Source organism: Pseudoliparis swirei, chromosome 3 (genome assembly GCF_029220125.1).
Source record: "Pseudoliparis swirei isolate HS2019 ecotype Mariana Trench chromosome 3, NWPU_hadal_v1, whole genome shotgun sequence".
Lineage (NCBI taxonomy): Eukaryota > Metazoa > Chordata > Actinopteri > Perciformes > Liparidae > Pseudoliparis > Pseudoliparis swirei.
Genome location: NC_079390.1, coordinates 3,700,874 through 3,722,624, shown reverse-complemented (window position 1 = coordinate 3,722,624; position 21,751 = coordinate 3,700,874). Strand labels below are relative to the sequence as shown.

The following is a 21,751-nucleotide window of genomic DNA, read 5'->3' as shown; positions in this document are numbered from 1 at the left end:
ACCGGGATGTGTACCTTGGATACTCGTAGACTGGGTGGGGTGGTGGGCCAGAGCAGGCTCAAGCACTTGTCTCAAGCCTACTTGAGGATCTGGGAGAGTCCTGGAGACCAGGATGTGTACCCTAGGAGATAGATAGGTTCTCTGATATATACACATGTACATACATAAATACATGGTGAACTAATCTTGGTTGTTCAGCTGTAGTAAGACGGCATTGAAGGCCTAGGTAGAAAATGCACGGCCCGCCACTGATATATATATTATAGTATTTCGATAAAACCTTGCATGTGCAGCTAAATAGACTGATTTCAATGCAGACACAATCCAAATGTTTGTATATTTACATTTTATTTTGAAAAATGCACATTTGAAAGCTCCAGGGCGGCCAGATTACTTTGAGGACATATCTACGCAAAAATATAATATATAATAAATAACAAAAAACTTCACGTCATACCGGTAACGACGTGTTTCACGCTGGGGGTGTTAAACGCGACCAGCAGGGGGCGCTCGTGTTCAGAGCGGAGTGGAAAGAGGTGCTGCTAGATGACCCGGATGTTGACGTGATGGCTCTCCGCGGACAGACCACGCTGCTGCAGTAATGGACGCCTTCGAGTTGTTTCGGAAACTCGGAGCTGGAGCTAAATTTGACCTGAAGAGGTTTGGTCAAGACGCGGCGCGTTTTAAGGTAAACTGACCAGGTGGCTAATGATATGCCGGATCAAAAATAACGACGGTTAACGACACGTGACACGGTTATAATGTACTTTCGCCGGTCAAGATAGCGATCAAGGGTGCTACACTGCTCGTTTTTCTGGTGTTCAATGACTGTCTGTTTAAATGAGACATTTAATTAGATGACTGGTGGGACACTATGTCACACAAGTGTATTATACACTGATAGTGATTGTACTGTTTTTATTTTACAGGTCGCCAGATCTCACGTCGTGGAAGAGTCCTCAAATGTTTTATCTGCGATCGATTACTTTGGCACAGGAGTAACCAGTAGATCCCAGAGTAGTCCTGTAGAACTAGATAAGGATGATGGTGGTGAGGAGGAAGAGGAGGAGGAGGGAAGTGAAAGTGGAGATTCTGGCGCAGGAGGCAAAAGAAAGCAAAGAGATGAAGACTTGAGCAAAGAAAAGAAAAGGCCGAAAAGCGACCAGGTGGAAGGTAAAGGATGTGGCTTTTTCCACAGACATTTATTTTGCCTGTTTATACAGCGGTAGCTGTAACGTCTCTGTTGTATTAATCCATCGTGGGCAGTGGTATGTGTATTACAACTTGACGTGTCAGAGACTCACTGCTGTTTGCCGTCTTCTGCCCGACTGAAGCTGCTGACGGACCCCTGAAAGACACGGAGGGAGGCGGCATCACCTGGACCTCCTCATTGGACCGAAAGATCCAAAACCTGCCCGGCGACGGGAAGAAGAAATCCTCGCTGAAGAGGATGAAGCAGCTTCATCAAGAAAAGGTGCTCACAGCACGAGAAGAGGATAAAGAGATTGTCGTATTTTGTAGAATCATTTTCTTATTCCTCTATCGCGCCTCATGTCCTTTTTAAAATATATATTGTGATTTTAAGGTCAATCGCATTCGCTCTCAACACCGCATCAACGTGCACGGCTGCGACGTACCAGACCCCGTGAGCACGTTCGAGGAGCTCCAGTCCGAGTACCGACTCAGCCCACGCGTCCTCCAAACCCTCAAAGACGCGGGGCTGACCTCGCCCACGCCGGTGCAGATGCAGGCGATACCGCTCATGATGCACGTGAGTGCCGACGCGTACGCGGTCGGCGGTTTCTAAGTCGCGCGCAAGCGGCGGTTACGTGAGGACGTCTGGTTTCTCTCGTCAGGGCCGGGAGCTCCTGGCTTGCGCTCCCACAGGATCGGGAAAGACTTTGGCTTTCTGTCTCCCGCTGCTCGCCCAACTGCAGCAGCCGGCCAACCTCGGCTTCAGAGCGGTGGTCATCTCCCCGACCAGAGAGCTGGCCAACCAGGTGCAGCAACTCTTTTTATTTATTTTTTTCATTATCAAGCTTGTCCTGTCCAGTTTTTTTGAATTCATGACAGGGTTCGTACGGTCATGGAAAACCTGGAAAAGTCATGGAATTTTAAAATGGTCATTTCCAGGCCTGGAAAAGTCTTGGAAAAAAACTTAAATCATAAAAGTTTGGGAAAAGTCATGGAAATTTGTTATGATCACATGTTCATTTACGCCGAGTTTAATATAATTAATAAGTTTTTTTAAAGAAAGACGCTCAAAATATATGCCGGCGTACGCTATCAATATGCAAAATTTTCAAAAATGTTTATGTTAATGCTGAGATTTCAGTTTGGTCATGGAAATTTGGTTTAAAGTCCTGGAAATCCATTGGTCAAAATGTGTAAGAACCCTGCATGATGAACGGCATGTTTTTACAATATCAAGACAAGGACGGAGATGTGAAGACGGTAGCTTCCAGGTTTTAATTCTGATTGGATGCAGTGGGAGTTTCACCTCTGATCGCACACATTTCCGTGCATTTACAGTCCGCTTTGCTGCGCTGTGTTTAGACCTACAGAGAGCTGGTCCGCCTGTCGGAGGGAGTAGGATTTAGAGTTCACATCATAGAGAAAGCCTCTCTCGCAGCCAAAAAGTACGGACCACAATCCAACAAGAAATACGGTAAGAAATGGGGGAAAAAAAGAACAATTCAAATCTGAAACTGAAATGAATTTCCCTCCCGTCACGATGTCACCCCTCCCATTTCTGTGCAGATATACTCGTCAGTACTCCAAACAGACTGGTCTTCCTTCTCAAGCAGGATCCTCCAGCTCTCGACTTGAGCAGGTAACACTGAATTGTCTTGTTTTCTTTTCCCTTTAAGGTGCCCTCTGAATGTTTCTTGTAAACCATCAACATGCATTTGCTTCCTATTAAAACATTTATAAAGCAAACTCAATTATAAATGGTTTACATCCATGTTTACCAGCAATGCTGTCGGATTCAGATTCAACTTTATTGTCATTGCACAGAGTACAGGCACCGGGGCAACGGAATGTAGTTTTACATCTGACCAGAGAGTGCAAAGAAGCAGGATACCAAATCAAAAATGCAGTGCACATATGGTCAACAGTGGAAATGTACAAATATATATAAACATGTGCAAACCAAACAAACAGCAAACCAAAAACAAAAGTTGCAAGTGACTATATTTAGACATTTACGGTGCAGTGGGATTGGGGGAGGGTGTGGAGAGAGGTTGGCGATGATGGAAGGGAGATATTGGGATAGGGGGGGGGGGGGGCTGTCAACGTGGTGCAGAGTCGAGCTGCCACCTGTCAATCAGTGGATTGTTTATCATTGCGCATGCCCAAGATAAATAAAATGTCCCTTAAAAGACAGAAGTATATATCAATTTATATATCCGATCATCCTCAGTGACGGAGAATAGTGTAAAAGCATCAACACTGTTGGCACCGAATGAATCTGCTACTGACATCCAGCTCTATCTTCTGTATGTAAACATCGTGGTCAACTATCCCTCATTTGGTTAAGGACCCATTCAAGCAGGGGTCGTTTGTCTCTCGTCATATCCATCTCTGTTACTCATACTGCCAAATGATGACATGTAAACATGCCACACAGACCCATCTGGGGAGGGAGGCCACGTGAGGTTGATTGTTGTCTTCTGTTGGCGGTCAGCGTGGAGTGGCTCGTGGTCGACGAGTCCGACAAGCTGTTTGAGGGCGGTAAGACCGGCTTCAGGGAGCAGCTCGCCGTCGTCTTTCTGGCCTGTTCCGGATCAAATGTGCGCCGGGCTTTCTTCAGCGCCACCTGCTCGCCGGATGTGGAGCAGTGGTGCCGCCTAAACCTCGACAACCTGGTGTCTGTCAACATTGGACACAGGTGATAATCTATGGAACTCCTTTTTATTTGACGGATCTTCATAATCTCTTTCTCGCGTGATACGATGTACTTTCTCTTCTCAGAAATACGGCCGTTGCGTCGGTGGAACAGACGCTGCTGTTCGTCGGGGCGGAGAACGGCAAACTGGTGGCCATGAGGGACATCATCAAAAAGGTGAGAACACTCCGGACGGTTACTTTTCAAGCTTGTTAAAAAACAGTTGACGTAACTTTATGAACCCTCCTGTTACCTTAGGGTCAATTTGACCCCATTCAATGTTTAACCCTCCTGTTACCTTTATATTTACTGACATATTTTACCCTCGGGGTCAATTTGACCCCAGCAATTAAAACCTCCAGAAAATTATTAGAATTAATATTGTTTTCCAAGTTTAAGTGTGAGGTACTTTATGTTTGTTTGTTGACTACCTAAATAGCCCTTTAAATATATAAAAAAGTTGATATTTCTTATATGTTTGACACAGTGAAAAACAGCCTGGGGTCAAATTGATCCCAAAGAACACCGACATTAAACATTGAATGGGGTCAAATTGACCCTAAAGTAACAGGAGGGTTAATACTATAAAATCCATTCGTACTGAGACTGTCTTCCTTGCTACTTTCAGGGTTTCCTGCCCCCCATGCTGGTGTTTGTGCAGTCTATAGAGCGCGCACGGGAGCTTTTCCATGAGCTGGTGTACGAAGGCATCAATGTGGAGGTGATCCACGCGGACCGCACGCAGCAGCAGGTACGACGGACGCTTCAGAATGCGGTATTACTCGCGTCGCTGTCGACTGTATTCACCCGGCTCGGTTGCTTCTGTGTTTCAGAGAGACAACGTCGTGAACAGTTTCAGGGCCGGCAAAATTTGGGTGTTGATCTGCACGGCTCTGCTCGCCAGAGGGATGGACTTTAAAGGAGTCAACCTCGTGCTGAACTACGACTTCCCCACCAGCGCCGTGGAGTACATCCACCGAATTGGTTAGCGTTTATGCATAACCCTTCATTTCTCAATAAAATCAACCCATCTTGGGCTGAAACCATTAACTGATGAGATAGTGGACAAATCAATAAATCTGTGATTATCTTGATAACGATAAGTATTTATTTGTGTCAAAAGAACACATGTTTGCTGATCACAGCATTGCTTTATATATATATATATATATATATACAAACACACGACTACAAATTTATTTTTAAGCAATTTTTTAAATATATATGTGTAGTATTTCTTTTTGTATATGTATAATATTTTAAAAATAGTGTGTATATACATATATATTTTATATATATTTTTTTTGTACTTAGATTTTTAATTATAATATTAATAAAAATAGTAGTATTATAGTATTTTTATATATGAATATATCCATAACAACTCTGTCATTGTACACTACAAGTGAGTGGGATCAATGTTTTTACCCTTAGTTATCCAGGTGACTTTATGATCTTGCTTTCCAAGGCCTTATATCCAATTAATTGTATTGGCAATGTTTGACATTTTACAAGCTAAATGATCAAATAATAACCCCCCTAAAGCGTTAGTTGCAGCTCTGATCCTGCGTTGTCTCAATGTGCTGCTCCTCAGGTCGGACGGGTAGAGCTGGACATCAGGGGAAGGCCATCACCTTCTTCACAGAAAACGACAAGCCACTGCTGCGCAGGTACACCAGAGATCAAACTTTAAACGCGTACAGCTTGTTTGTGTGTGATTTGACTCTAAAATGAGTTCATATCAAAGTCAGAATATATCTGTAAGAAGCAGAACAGTGTTCACATTCAACTAAACAGCATGCAAAGAAAACGGTAATATTGCAAGCTCCCAACTGTGAAAGGTTTCGCAATTTACACATTTCTCTCAATATATTTATCTTTGCATCTCTTTCCAACAGCATCGCGAACATCATCAAACAAGCTGGCTGTCCTGTACCCGACTACATGATTGGCTTCAAGAAAATCCACAGGTAAAGGAGGTGGACGACGATGCAGAAGTTCCACGATAACCTATACATTTAAAGGCGTTTTTATTTATTGGTATAATTGATTAGTTTTTTATTCTGTATTTGTCTGCATTTAGTAAAGCGAAGCGGCGACTTGAGAATAAACCCCCCACGAGAAGCACCATTTGCACAACTCCTCGCATGTTGATGAAGAAGAAAGGCAAAGCACCGAATACAGGAGCGACGGGAGAGAAGAGTGCGGCGGGCGGAGAGCGGAAGGAGAAGAAGAAGAAGAGATCTCAAACGGCAGCGCTGCAGCAGAAAGGAGAAAAGAAGACAAAAGGACAGGAGCTGAAGAGAAGAAATAAAACGCAGACGGAAGGGGGGAGTGAAAAGAACAAGAAGACGACGTCAAATTCCACCGGAGCCAAGTTAAAAAAGTATGATGTGTGTGTGTGTGTGTGTTCTCATTGTCTAACTTTTTATCTGACATTGTGCTTTACTGACTATTTATTTTCAACTCTACCAGGAGAAAGGGGAAGAAGAATAAGCCACAAGAGGACCAGTGAAGAGCGGTACAAGACCAAAAGAAGAAGGACGTGGATTCTTTGATTTCCAGCTAATTTTCACATGTGTGCTTTGTTTGATCAGATTATAAAATAAACATTTTTATATATGCTTTGTTTCATTACGTTTCATTGGCTCTCCTGCAACACGTGACAGACTAAAGATTGTAACAAGCAAAAGATATTTAGACTTTAATGAGTGATGACTAATTTCATGCAACCAACAAGCTAGACTTGTGAACACTCAACAAGATATAGATCAATATGGATTTCAAGCTTGCAATCAAAGACAGTTGTTAGAGATATGGGGGGAAAACCAACAATTACATAATTGTACCCTCCTTACCCCACTCGATCTCATTTAGAATGGCCTAATATTCACTTTATTGAAAGGATTAATTATACTTCATATGCTAATAATACAAATATGTTTTCATACCCATAGTAAATCAGACATGGAATAAGAAAATGCCTAATGATATAAGCACAATATTGTGTTGCTTTTTACTTATTTCAAAATGGTGTCTTACATGGCCATATATCCTGTTTAAAGTTATTGATCAGAACAATACACTGTGCAGTGCCATATCTAACAAATATAGGCTAACAAAGCCTTAATTGACCAAATGTGGTCTTGTATTCAAGCTCCTGGAATAACTGTTCAAAGCAATTGAACCCCCTTAATAAATTCTAAAAAACTGTTTATTTAAAGAAAATATATTGTTCATCTTGTTTCCACGACCAAAAACTAAAGATTATAACAGATGTGATTTATATACAAACAGTAAATATGTTAATATATCTTCAATACTTCCTGATAGACTCTGATATAGCTCCATCTGCAGTTAGGAGGTGGAAGGATTCAGTTCAGTTTTCTTAACTATCGCGATACATCAGATGCGAGATCTCGCCCATGCAATATACTGCAGGAAACCCCGTTTAGCCTTCCTTTCTCAACATGGCACCGAAGGTGAAGAAGGAAGGTTTGTCAATCGTATGATTTTGAATGAATTATCGGTACAATTCACACAAATATCGAATGTAAGATACCTTAGATGTCTCCTTAATACAATGCTGTATATACGGTGATGTATATAATCCCGGGATATTGCTCGCAACGGTTTAAATAGGCAGATAACACAGACGGTCTCCGGCGTGTATCCTAAAACGTGATGCTAAGCTAATGTTAGCTTCGACTGCGCTCACAAACGCAGTTTATTTACAGCCGATTCTCGATCCTGTTTCTTTATTCTGTCCGTTACGTAGAAGACTATATATCTACATGTTGCGTATCTTAGTAGTAGCCGTAGTTATCATGTAATACGTTTGGCTCTTAGCTATTTCTGTGACGTTAGCATTTGCTGCGGCGTTAAAGACGTAGCGTTAAGCTCCACGTGATAGTTACCGTGCGTAGTTAAAGTTGCTGTTAAAATATAAGACAATGCCTCTAACATTGGCCACTTCGTTAATGTTGCATTTTCAAGGTTCGCTAACGTAACATGCGTCAGTGTAAACTTTTAACGCATCATTTTTCCTGTTAAATCAGCTTAATTAGATTACGCAACTCCATGCGTCACATATATATATATATAGCTTCATGCAGTAATGTTATGTCTCGGCGAGTAAATGTACGTTACCTGGTAACATCCCCTGAAGGATGGAAGGACACTTTGCTCTAAATGTAGTTTAAGGACTTGAGCACAACACGTCAGGTTTAAATGGATGACCTCTGTAGCGTCATACAGATGATAAACCTCCATTAAGGGGTTTATCAATTTACTGACTGGTGGACCACCAACCGCTGATAAGAAGTCTAATCAATTGTATTTCTCTATTCAAGCTGTCCCCGCCAAGACTGAGGCCAAGTCAAAGGCTCTAAAGGCCAAGAAAGTTGTGCTGAAGGGCGTCCACAGCCAGAGGAAGAAGAAGATCAGGACTTCTCCCACCTTCCGTCGCCCTAAAACCCTTCGTCTGCGCAGGCAACCCAAGTATCCCCGCAAGAGCGCTCCTCGCAGGAACAAGTAAGTTACGGGGTCCGCATGCTGCTGAGAAATGCAGGGAGCCTGGTGCACATGATGGTATTGCGATCAAAGTATGAATAAATATGATTCTAGCTCTTTAAACAACTGATGCACCAAACAGACTTTTACAATAGTCAAAGATGCGGGTATGATGTGTAAGGACCAAGCGGTGTAATGGTGGGTTAGTGGCCTCATGTATACATGTTCTTCCCTGCAGGTTGGATCATTATGCCATCATTAAGTTCCCCTTGACGACAGAGTCCGCGATGAAGAAGATCGAGGACAACAACACGCTTGTGTTCATCGTCGACGTGAAGGCGAACAAGCACCAGATTAAACACGCGGTCAAGAAGCTGTACGACATCGACGTCGCCAAAGTCAACACGCTCATCAGGTAGAAACCTCAACCCAGACTGACCAGTTTCATGATGTCTGTTACCTGCCCCATACACACCCATTTAATATTCTGTTCATCAGTGGCTCATTGGCTCATTGTACAGAGCGTTATGTTCCTAATGGCTGGAACGAGTGAGTTACTCCTTAAAACCCATTTTTATTGAACGGCTTTTAAATGATCGTCTTTTTATGCAGAACTTTGGTTCCCCTAATTTAGTTGTCTGTCTTTAATTTATTTGGTTTTTAATTTAGTTATTTTTTATTTTAATATATACTGTTAAATGGAATATTGGTTTCTTGCTATTCCAATTGTTTTGTTTTTACTCTGTGGAGCACTTTGTAAACATTGTTTTTTAAAGGTGCTATATTAATAAAGTTATTATTATTACAGTGAAAAATGCAGGGAGCCTGGTGCAAATGATGGTATTGCGATCAAAGTATGAATAATATGATTCTAACTTTATAAACAACTGATGCACCAATCTGACTTTTACAATACTCAAGGGTGTGTTATGTAAGGACCAAACGGGCTCCGTGGTACATTAGCTCACTGTACATAGTTTCATGTTCCTAATGGCAGGAATTGAGGACTCCAGACATGTAGTGTTTTTAATATAATTTGAGATCTGAATTTTAGTTTTAAATCCGAGCGTCAGTCTTGTTGCCCCGTAAATAGGAACTTAATGGAACGTATTTTTACTTTCATGAAGGCCTGATGGTGAGAAGAAGGCGTACGTTCGTCTCGCACCAGACTACGATGCGTTGGATGTTGCAAACAAGGTGAGTCCTTACTAAATCAATGGTATTTGCCTTCAGTCGTGGACAATTCTGTGCAAGTGATGCTAATATTTGTATGTCTGAATCTCTGTGATGCATTCAAAGGAACCACTGATGCCAGAAACTGCAGATGCAGCTGTATTCACTGCTGGTGAACCAAGTAATTCACGTCCTCTTTTCTCCACAGATTGGCATCATCTAAACTTCGGCTGACGAGACTTGCGCGAGAATAAATATTTGTATAAACTACAACTGATTCTGTATTTGTGAGTTGTCTTTGCACATGGATAACTCGGTGCTTGCATACTTTAGCCACCATTGGGGGAGTGGAGACGGTACTTTAGACTGAAAACATGCTCAAAGTGGTTTAAATAGAGCACATATTTTATTGTTCAAAGGTTTACAAATCTAATAACTAAGCATAGATTAAGTAAGTTGCCATTTTCTGGTGAGTGCAAGAAAATTGTCTGACTAGTTATGGAGAAAATGGACACGCACATGTGGAATAAAGCATACAATGCAGTAAATTCACAAAAGCCACTTTAATGAAAGATTTTCATACAAACTGAGATGCTGTATAATTTTGTTTCAATATCTTGATTTAGTCAGGGCGTCTACAGTAGCCCATCCCTGTATTTGACGCACTGTATTTGTAATCCTATTTAGACCGTCAAATTGATATAAAGTTGGGCTGTTGTATTACTTTGAAATTGTGTTTTTATAATGCAATCTTGTTATACAAAAAATGGATCCTTAAACACAGATTTTTCCATATTGATTTACAGAAAACTAATGTTCTTTAAAACATTACCCAGTTGTAATAAAACGTAATGATCTACTAAACAGACTTTTACTGAATATATCAATCAAAAATAATAAAATTAAATTTATAGAGCGTCAGGACCGGATTTCTGTCTTCCTCACCTAGTCGGGATGAAAGATGTGAAGAGTTTACCACACAGGAAGACAAAGGTCAAGGTTGTATTTAAGGTGGTGACCTTTAGGGTGAACCAGATATTCTCCTTAGGTGACAAGCCTCAGCTCTCAATACAACATGTTATAAATGTTTAACTGATAGCATTGATTGATCCAAATGATCATTGAATGGTTAATTATGAATATCAAGAAAGATGGATAAACTAATAGTAATATTACCAGTGAATAACAGAAATATGACTAGTACTACCATCAGCAATGGGTATAATAGACATGTAAATTATGTAATTTTCATGTCACGACTTGTGTTTGTCATATAAACCTTTATTATATTGCTTAAATTCAATCTCGTGGTTGTGAGACTGCGGGCCGCAGGGTCCTGGTTACGAGAGGAAGGTGCGGACCGTGCCTTTGACCAGGCCTCTGCAGATCGGGCACTTCCTCAGCGACGGGGCGCACTCCTTGCACACCACCAGGTGTCCACAGGGGATGAAGACGATGTTCACTTCTTTATCCATGCACACCTTGCAGGTACGCTCCTCCTGCAGGCGCCGCAGCTGCTCCTCCATGGGGAGGTCTGCGAAGGAAGAGATTCTTTAGGTTAGGTCTCGTCATTCTTTAGACGTCGTCGTGTGACCCACAGCAATCAAAACAGATTTTTTAAATACATATATATATATATAATATATATGCATTATATATAATATATATATATTATTATATTATATATATAATATACATATATATAATATGTATATTACTGTCAACCTCTATATTAAAAGATAACATTGCTCCACACAGTACTATTGGCTTTACCTGCAGTTCACAGATAAAAAACTAACTGCATTACACATTTGATGTAACATTGTGGGCCTTTTGCCTCAGGGACTAAAATAGAAGTTACAAAATGCTTCCCAGTTCAAATAATTGAAGGGAAAAAAATTAAATTGTCAAAATTGTAAGTTGTGCCTGATGCCCAGGTCTTAATACCTGAAAGATCTTGGCTCGGCGATGCAGCTTCGTTTGATTGGGCTGAGAATGAGAAAGACAACACACCGTTAGCTCAAGCTTTGGTTCATGCACAATCAACGTAGCCGACTGTAGCGGTGTATAGATACTCAGTTAAGTAAAAGTCCTGCATTCAAATGTTACTCAAGTAAAAAGTACAAAAGTGTGAGCATCAAAATGAACAAAAAGTTTAATTCTATGCAGATGGCCATGTCAAGTAATACATTTAATGTGTTAATCGCTATAATGTTACAGCTGGTAAAGATGGAGCTTATTTTAAGGACTTGATATACTTAATAATTAGGCTATATACACAACCTAATAATACATGACAGTTTATCCGTTGATTTATATTCTGCATAAATAATAGAAAATCTACTAAGTAAAAAAAGAAATTTAGTGACGTGAAAAGTACAATATTTTGGAAGAGAAGTACAACGTTACAGAAAATGGAAATACTAGAAAAAAGTACACTAAACTAAACATAATATTTAACGAGAGTACGAGAGCTAAATGTACTTAGTTACATTCCACCACAGCTACAACTAGAGTCCCACATCAGCTACAAGAGCTCTTCAGGAATCGAGTCAGATTAATGCATTTAACTTAAAAAATGTACACGACTTTATTCTGGGGGATCCTCCGCGAGCTCGAGGGTCATCGTAGATCATGCCACACAAAACTACTAAAGCCACAGTATCGTATGCTGTGACATAACGAGCGAGTCCGCCATCCAGTAAACTCGTCAGTTCATCATTTTAAGTGCGACACAGAGCCTCGGCTCAACGACATCACACGTGCTTCGCGTCAGAGTACTCGAGTACAAACACGCGAGACGTACCCATGAGATCCCGGAGCAGGTAGACGTCGTTTTTCTGGATCCAGTTGCGGAAGACCTCGGCCGCCGCGTTCCCCTTGGTGAGGACGAGCTCGATGAGCTGGGCGGTCTGCTGCTGCGCCGACGTCTGGGCCTTCAGGCCGCCGTACTCCTCCACCGCTGCGGGCGAACGGGGAGAGTTACTCACGACGGAGACGTTCATCGGCCCAATAAAACAATTATTCTATATAGAATGGGATTTTGGACAATAACTGTCAGCCATGATTATTGTAGTTTTTAAGAATAATAATCATTTATTTTATATAGCGCTTCTCAGTTTATTCACTTTATGTCTGTACGTCTATGATCAGAAACCGAAAGTAACTATTTAACTGTCCTTTCTACGAGTGGAGTTACAAAACATTAAACAGATGTGGTAACACGTATTTAAATACATTGTAGGGGACTAAGGAGGGATTCACGAGGGCCCTTTAAGAGAAGGGGCGTAACCCTGGTGACGGGGGTGTTAACCCTCCTGTTACCTTTCGGGTCAATTTGACCCCATTCAATGTTTAACGTCGGTGTTCTTTGGGGTCAATTTGACCCCAGGCTGTTTTTCACTGTCAAACATATAAGAAATATCAACTTTTTTATATATTTAAAGGGCTATTTAGGTAGTCGACAAACAAACATAAAGTACCTCACACTTAAACTTGGGAAACAATATTAATTCTAATAATTTTCTGGAGGTTTTAATTGCTGGGGTCAAATTGACCCCGAGGGTAAAATATGTTGGTAAATGTGAAGGTAACGGGAGGGTTAAAGAGGACCAGGAAGTAATGTTAACGCAGGTGTTGGGAAGAGAAAGAAACGGCCACAGGTGACGGCCAAAAGGAAAGACCAGAGTCCTCGTTCTTTCCACACACCTACAAAATATTCAAATACAGGAAGAGAGAGAAACTCACTGAGAACATTTTGCTCTCGTAAATGCTCCATCACGGGCTCCACGCTCTTCAGACGCTGGATCAGCGCCGCCTGGTGTCTCTTCACGAAGGTGAAACCGTCTGAAACAAAACGGAGGAAACTAAGTCATTCGTTGAAAAGTTCACCGGCCCGAGAGAAACAAGCCAAACATTTGGATTTCGCGGTCCGTTCGTTTTCACGGACGACACATCGCGGAGACGTTTCCGGATTTACCCGACGCCATCGCCTCCGCCAGCATCTCTCGCTCCTCCTCCCTCTTCTGGTCCTCGGCGCTCAGCAGGTCCAAGACCAGTTCCTGGACCGTCCTGTAGTTCTCTCCGCTGGTCAGGATCTTGCTTTGGACCGTCTGCTTGACGAGACTTCGCTCAAAGCCCATCTCTAAAGCCGACTTGATCACCGGGGTGTTCATCATGATGGCGTCCTCGGAGCGCTCCTCTCCTGAACCGAGGTGAACCACTGAGGAGGAGGGTGCAAACCAACAGGCTGTATATATATATATATATATATATATATATATATATATATTATACATATACATTATACATATATATATTATACATATATATATTATATATATATATAAATAAATAAACTCATTCATCAGTACAGTCAGACATTTTCTTAATGGGGTGAAATGTTGGGAAGTCATATACATATATATTATTTATATATGTATATATATATATTATATATATACATATATGTATATATATATAAATAATATATATATATATATATGTATATGACTTCCCAACATTTCACCCCATTAAGAAAATGTCTGACTGTACTGATGAACGAATGAGTTTATTTATTTCGATCAGCAAATTATACAACCACCAGGAATTAAATAAAAAAGAAAGATACATGCGGCTGAGCGAAAGGGTTAAGGCTGAAGCTATCTAGCCTATAAGTGCCCTAACCTATGAGTGCTTGAAAACTTTTTTCAGAAGAGCCATATACTTTTAGAGTTTTAAGAATTATCAGCAATATTAAAACAAATAAAGGCTTGCAATATTTCAAAAAATTTTGATGTATGAATCCAGAATGCATGATTTTTTTTTTTTAATTGCATTACAGAAAATAAAGAACTTTATCACAATATTCTAATTTTCTGAGACAGTCCTGTATATATATATATATATAAAAAATAAAAAAAAACAGAAATCAGTGATCTAGAGATGCTCTTTCATTTCTCTCGATTCTACATCGTTTCAAACTCACCAGGTGGATCCACAAACTCTCTGGAGCTGCTGTCTCCATTTGCCAACAGCTTTTTGGGGAGAAAAATAAACATTTTTAGAACAGATTATTCTGATTCTGGTTATTATTCTGATGCTGCTGCTGCTCTCCACTGACCTGCTCAAACAGCCGAGGGAAGCGAGCCTGAATCTGGTGAACAAACTCTTGTCCCTTCTCCTGGAGCAAATATTCACACCTGAAAAGTCACCAGAAAACAAACATTACGTACAAAACAGGCAAAAAGACAATCGGAATGTTTGTCGACGGTATAAATTGCTCAGGAGAACACAGAGTTAAACGGTATTTACCGAGGGAACCATTTAGCGTGCTCCACCCATGGATCGTCCCCCGACTCCCAGCACCGGAGGCCTCCGTCGCAGCAGAAACACTTGACGTCGTCGTTGCGGCCTTGAGGGAAAACAAAGAGCTTTCAGTGGGACTCGTGGAGTTTGAGGGGGACTCGTGGAGAGAGTAAAACGCGGTTCATCTTATGAAGATGACGGTTTGAAACCAATCTGAATACAGGTTTGTTTTCCATCTTTTATTTCCTATTTAGCTTGACACATTTACTCGTAAACTGATTAAATGGGAATTCTATATTTAGAATGTAGGAACAGGTTTATAACAAGTTGTCTATAAAATTATTTCATTCAGGACTTTCCAGCTCAAGGGGAAAAACACAACAAATACTAATTCTGATAAATATATATACTTATACTTTGTGTGACGTGCTACTGCTACTGTCTTGGCCAGGACACTCTTGTAAAGGAGATTTTTAATCTCAATGAGGCATTTTCTGGTTAAATAAATTTAAAATAAAATGTAAACAAATATATATATATATATGCGGTGGACACTGCCGAAAAAGGAAGGAAAAGAAAGGATTTCATTCAAGGCTTCATCTGAAAGTTTGAAGTGAATTCTGTGTAAGCCTTTTAAATGACAGCTTTAAGATTTTATTTTATTTTAGGATAAGTGTTGTCATAGTAGTTTGTGGTGTTTTGGCTGAAAAAAAATAAAACTGCAGCTTTCATTCAGAGTTGTTGTCCAGCTAATGAATGCAACTCCGATATCCCCCCTCCTTCTATCTGCGCCCCGTTCCTCCTCCTCAGGTGACGGGTCTGATGAGGAGAACCCGCGGTGAGCCTCTGTGAGACGGTTCCCTACCGACATAATAGAAGCCGGCTTTAGAAAGCTGGTCCGGCCTGACGGGGATACGAGACGGCCAGTTGACGAACGTGAGCAGCCTCTCGTCGCTCTGCTCCATGGCCGGGTTGGACACGTTGCTGAGGGCCGCGGCTCCCGAAGACAACTGAGAAGAGACGCCGCCGGACGCCGCCGCCAGAGACACGTTGTCGGCTCTTTCCCCGCGCACAAATCGGCAGTTTGGATAATGCCGCTGGTGCTCGGACGCGGCCCTGTCCCCCGGCTCCCAGTTACTCAACTGCAAACAGACACAAAAACATGTCAACATTTTAACAACACGCCCTCTTTGTGTTTCCCCATCAAGGCCTGTTAACAAGAAGCTTTAGTAACACAACAGACATGAGTAGGACTACACAGACAATCAAGTGTAAAGATTGAAAGGAAGTTAATTCAATCAAAATGGATCAATCTAAAATGTGTGTTTTGTTATGCTCTGAGGTGGCCAGCAGAGTGCAATCCAAGTTACAGCCCAAAGGTATAATAAAACTAGAGCGGGCACTCGGTAGAGCGCATACCTTCGCATATCACAAGATTGGGCATTGAATTATGAACATTTTGGCATTAGTTGCATGCCAATTGGATAGAAATTGACCGTGCTATGGTAAAAAGAAGATGTTGACCTTTCCATGACCTTGACCTTGACCTTTGACCCGATCGATCCCAAAATCTAATCAAATGGTCCCCGGATAATAACCAATCATCCCACCAAATTTCATGCGATTCGGTTTAATACTTTTTGAGTTATGCGAGTAACACGCATACAAATAAATAAATAAATACACGGCGATCAAAACATAACCTTCCGCATTTTCAATGCGAAGGTAACGAGACGCTGGGTTCATGCTCCTGTGATGATACACACCTGTCCAGCACAGCTGAAGCAGGACACCCGGTCACCCTGGCCCAGGAAGTAGAAGCCCGCCTTGGCGAGCTCAGCTGGAGTTATGATGGAGAGCGTCCAGGGCTGGAAGGTGTCCAGGCGGTCCTGCTCTCGGCGCATGCCGGGGTTGTGGCATGTCGGTCTCTGGTGGGACATGTCTTCTACGCCACGAGAGGCGAGTGGGCTCGAGGGTTGCGGAGCAGAGAAGCCCATGTTTAGGTACCCGACTGGATCTTCGCCTTGGCTTGCTGTTGGGTTCGGAGCTGCCGGGCCTGGACCAGAAACCTTGAAGAAAAAGATAGAAGAAACAACAATTTTACTCAGAATTGTCAAAAAAATATTCCGAAAGACGGCGCTAACTTTCTTCTATAAAGCGTATGTCTTATTTTAAGATAACTTCCAGAGATCTTACCGGTATGGAGGGGGCAATGCGGAGTGGGGAGAAGGCGGAGTGAGCGGAGGAGAGCAGATTGGCTGTCGACGGGAGGCTCTGGATGAAGGAGCAGGCGGAGGAGAGCTGCCGGTGCTTCTCCGTGGGACAGTCTCCGGTCTGCCAGCCTTCTGCCGTCACGTTACACCGGAAACACTGCACCCGGTCGCCCACGCCGGTGTAGAACCAACCTGCCTTCGCCAGACTGCGCTCCGTGACTCCCGAAGCAGGGAATCGAGCAAAGGTTGAAATGCGGAAGAGCTCTGGGGATGAAAAACACATCATGTCGACACATTTCCTTAAGGACGTTACAGAAGGATGAATAGCAAAAGTATCTTTCTTAAATATATATATATCAATAGTTTTATATATAAATATTTGTGTATTTAGAAATATATTTATATATGAATACATTTATAAATAAATATAAAAGTATATATTTCCATATATATAAATATGTTTGTATAATTATATAAAAATATATACAGGACTGTCTCAGAAAATTAGAATATTGTGATGAAGTTCTTTATTTTCTGTAATGCAATTAAAAAAACAAAAATGTCATGCATTCTGGATTCATTACAAATCAACTGAAATATTGCAAGCCTTTTATTCTTTTAATATTGCTGATTATGGCTTACAGCTTAAGAAAACTCAAATATCCTATCTCTAAATATTAGAATATCATGAAAAAGTATACTAGTAGGGTATTAAACAAATCACTTGAATTGTCTAATTAACTCGAAACACCTGCAAGGGTTTCCTGAGCCTTGACAAACACTCAGCTGTTATAAATCTTTTTTTTAACTTGGTCTGAGGAAATATTAAAATTTTATGAGATAGGATTTTAGAGTTTTCTTAAGCTGTAAGCCATAATCAGCAATATTAAAAGAATAAAAGGCTTGCAATATTTCAGTTGATTTGTAATGAATCCAGAATGCATGACATTTTTGTTTTTTAATTGCATTACAGAAAATAAAGAACTTTATCACAATATTCTAATTTTCTGAGACAGTCCTGTATTCATACATAATTATATATAAATATATACTTATATAAATATACTTGTATATATATATAAATATATATATATATACTTGTGTATATATAAATATATATAATTATACAAATAAATGTATATATACAGTATATAAATATAGTTATACATAAATATATAATTATACAAATAAATGTATATATACAGTATATAAATATATAGTTATACATAAATATATAATTATACAAATAAATGTATATATATATATATAAATATATATATGTATGAATGACAAAAGGGAAAGAATAAAAGAAACTAGTACCTGAGGAGTTATCATATTGCAGGTCAGGTGGAGGCCCGTTGCGACGCAAGCCCAGCAAAAACGGGTTGTTTTTTAGTTGAACAAGAGTTTCCATTTTGATTTTTTTTAAGTTTAAGAAATGTAAGGGCAAAAGAGATGTCCTTCAAAGGGAGAGGGGTTTGAGAAAAACCCTAGGTCACACTTTCCCGCACCAACACACTCACTCACACTGCAACAGAAAATAGTTAAAGAGACCAGGGGGAGGAGGATTAGGACGAGGTACTGAACTCGAAATACAGAAACAGAGAAGGGATAGGACAAAACAAAAGTTTGACTAAGTGCAACACAAACTGTAGAAGAAACAAGATGACCCATCCAGCCACCACCATCATCACAGTGTGGGATACACACTGCATGACACGCTATTCCATGGGTATATTTGTTGTTAAACATCCCATTCCCTACATACAGCCTGAGGCTATACTTTACACCTGGATCCATTTCACCTGTACCTAGGAGACAGTTCTACTCAGCATTTAACTGCGGAAACTCCCTTATTTCTTCTTCAGTTACAGCCCCGGTGGATGCAAATCTAACAAAACACATGCTGTGCAGTAAAAAAAAAAAACATGGGCCATTTTAAAAAGCGGAATTAAAATGCATCCTCAAATCAATAATCAGAATATTACACTGTGATCATCTCACCCAGGTTCAGTCAACACTTTATTTAGATCAGAAATATGTAATATATTATGTAACCGTTCAAATTTAAACTTGTGGTTGGTGACTGTATGTACACACATTATAAACGAAATAAATCAAGCACACAAGCGCACACACACACACACACAGACCAAGGTATACGTGTTCTCAAACCCCTCCCCCCATCTCAGACATCCCCTTTGTCGGCGTTTAAGCAGCCATAATGGAATACAAAAAAACCCCAGAGAAATGTAATCCTTCTTTGGCAAGGATAACGGATGTTCCTCTTGAGATTAATAACAACAGGACCTGTAGAAATAAGGAAAACACAAAGACAGAAAAACGTTGAATTGAGTGTAGAAATTCCTCATGGAAGATTTTAACGACTTGAAGCCATATTCTGTACATTTTAAAACGTAAGACACAATACGAAGTTCCTCTTTACAATTAGCTGTTACGATGCGAGTAGGTCATCAATTACTTCACAATAAATCTGGCAATTATTCTTATGATCGTCAGTTATTAATTTAGCACAATTTTCCAAAGCCCACGGTAACGAGATCGTTTCATCCGAGCAATTATTTTAAAAAATATGATATTCAAATAATAATTATATAAAAAACGTAAAGTGTTCAATTCTCACAGAAGCTAGAAACAAACCCAAATGACACAACCGGGGTTTCCTCAGACTTTTGAAAGTGTTCAGTCACAGAGAGTCGTCTCTATAAGACTAGTTCTCCTGGCTCAGGAACTCCAGTTTAATTATTCCATTATTGTCAATTTCATCCCGATAGATAAATCGAATATTCAGCTAATTTAATGTTAATTTTGGAACTAATATTTATTATAATTTATCGCTTCTGTCCCCTCCCCCAGCAGGGTATGTTAGGTACGAGCTAGCTGGGTTTAGTTAAGTTATTCACCAGACACTTCCTGGTTTAGCTCTGGTTAACTTCCTGGTTAACTTCCTGGTTTCGCTCTGGTTAACTTCCTGGTTTAGCTCTGGTTAACTTCCTGGTTTAGCTCTGGTTATTATTCACCAGACACTTCCGGGTTGAACTCCGACGTTACGGTTAAACTTGCGACCCTTTTAGCCAGTGCGTCGGTCACGTGTTAAAGCGGAACACCGGCTACGTTGTGGTTCCGTGTCTTTTATCAACCAACGTGAAATTAACCATGCTAATGAATATTTAACGGAACATTTTATTGATTCACACAAAACAATAATTTAGTCAGTAAAGCATCGTTTCAAAGCAAATTAGCTATCCGTTGCCAAATGACATTTAATGGCCAACCGACGGCAGATTGACCACAACAACAACAACAACGGACATTAGCTTGCTGAAGCTAGCGTGAGCTAACGTAATAACCGATGAACTTTAGCTCGTTGCTCGTTAATCTGTGCCGCGGCTCGGAGACACGAGCCTGTCTGGTGTGAGTGACACCGACACAAGAAACAACGTTATCTAACACAAGTACTTTCCAGTCGTTTTTCATACTCACTCTTTCGCCATCCAGTCGGTTCCGGAAAGTTCCAGTTTCGAGGGAGCAGCTCGAGAATGACGTCACCGCCCCTTTCTACTTCCGGTTATCGGGTAAACGAAAGTAGAGCAGAGATAATGCACTTTCGTTAATTGTCATTCTCAGAGCCCGACGGGGGTTCTCGCTGCGTGGCATGGAGTGAAACACAAATAGTTATTTTGTTATTATTGTTCAGATGGATTACATAACAAACATGAATCAGAAACAGCATGAGAGGTGCCAGTAATAATTATAGTTACAACATATTATTCCAAACACTAAGGAAAACATGAACGGGCACTCGGTAGAGCGCATACCTTCGCATATCACAAGATTGGGCATTGAATTATGAACATTTTGGCATTAGTTGCATGCCAATTGCATAAAAATTATGGTAAAAAGAAGATTTTGACCTTTTCATGACCTTGACCTTTGACCCGATCGATCCCAAAATCTAATCAAATGGTCCCCGGATAATAACCAATCATCCCACCAAATTTCATGCGATTCGGTTTAATACTTTTTTAGTTATGCGAGTAACACGCATACAAATAAATAAATAAAATTTCAATGCGAAGGTAACTAATGGATTTTTAAAAAGCCTTCTAAAAAAAACAGAGACAAACATTAAAAGCGCTTATTTTGTCAGAATTTCTGAGAGCCACCCACCTTATTTTAGACCTGCACAACTCATCAATTTTATAAGTAATGTGAATTTGTTTAACAACGTTTGTGTAATGATTTTCATATTATATAACATGTATCTCATGTGATCATCAAATCAATGTTATTCCCTTTTTTTATGTTCAATATTGCAAAAAAATCTAGATTTCACTTTGTTAAAATTATCAACAACTAAATGTACTAAAAGTAATAAAGTAAAGGTACTTGTTTGGCCAAATGATCCCTTTCAGAGTTATATTACTATATTTCTGAAATACTACAGCTGTTTAACAGGCGCATTGATATGTTACATCTGGTGGAAGTGGAGCACAAACCATTATAAATGTTAGCTTTTTCTAGTCGATATCACAGTATCATCATTTATAAACTGATATTCATGTTTTGTTTGTAAACCCAGTCTCCAACTGTCAGATCATTGTAGTAGAGTCAAAATTACAATATTCCCCTCAGA

General features: G+C 40.3%; 3 protein-coding genes and 2 non-coding genes across 5 annotated transcripts; 4 read left to right on the top strand and 1 right to left on the bottom strand.

Annotated features, from left to right (window-relative positions):
- The first annotated feature begins 581 nt into the window (after positions 1-581).
- Positions 582-6,513, top strand: ddx52 (DEAD (Asp-Glu-Ala-Asp) box polypeptide 52). The gene is made up of 15 exons (XM_056407406.1): positions 582-688; positions 930-1,173; positions 1,335-1,474; positions 1,586-1,771; positions 1,857-2,000; positions 2,557-2,668; positions 2,761-2,833; positions 3,689-3,892; positions 3,976-4,066; positions 4,518-4,640; positions 4,723-4,873; positions 5,484-5,559; positions 5,788-5,859; positions 5,973-6,275; positions 6,365-6,513. The coding sequence occupies exons 1-15, from the start codon at positions 602-604 to the stop codon at positions 6,402-6,404; spliced, it is 2,046 nt and encodes a 681-aa protein (XP_056263381.1). The 5' UTR covers positions 582-601; the 3' UTR covers positions 6,405-6,513.
- An 831-nt stretch (positions 6,514-7,344) lies between these two features.
- On the top strand, positions 7,345-9,847 carry rpl23a (ribosomal protein L23a). The gene is made up of 5 exons (XM_056408000.1): positions 7,345-7,384; positions 8,242-8,422; positions 8,640-8,816; positions 9,529-9,598; positions 9,783-9,847. Exons 1-5 carry the CDS (start codon positions 7,360-7,362, stop codon positions 9,795-9,797), a joined length of 468 nt encoding a protein of 155 aa, XP_056263975.1. The 5' UTR covers positions 7,345-7,359; the 3' UTR covers positions 9,798-9,847.
- LOC130192076 (small nucleolar RNA Z17) lies at positions 8,467-8,537 on the top strand. The gene has a single exon (XR_008831338.1). It is a non-coding gene; the product is annotated as a small nucleolar RNA Z17 (small nucleolar RNA).
- Positions 9,229-9,298, top strand: LOC130192075 (small nucleolar RNA Z17). The gene has a single exon (XR_008831337.1). It is a non-coding gene; the product is annotated as a small nucleolar RNA Z17 (small nucleolar RNA).
- A 271-nt stretch (positions 9,848-10,118) lies between the features above and the next one.
- On the bottom strand, positions 10,119-20,692 carry birc2 (baculoviral IAP repeat containing 2). The gene is made up of 13 exons (XM_056407987.1): positions 20,599-20,692; positions 18,415-19,404; positions 17,078-17,358; positions 16,648-16,950; positions 15,747-16,023; positions 14,888-14,987; positions 14,697-14,775; positions 14,562-14,610; positions 13,554-13,796; positions 13,322-13,420; positions 12,381-12,536; positions 11,522-11,563; positions 10,119-11,108 (listed from the first exon to the last, which is right to left on the bottom strand). Exons 2-13 carry the CDS (start codon positions 18,506-18,508, stop codon positions 10,915-10,917), a joined length of 1,917 nt encoding a protein of 638 aa, XP_056263962.1. The 5' UTR covers positions 18,509-19,404; positions 20,599-20,692; the 3' UTR covers positions 10,119-10,914.
- Between the last annotated feature and the right edge of the window lie 1,059 nt (positions 20,693-21,751).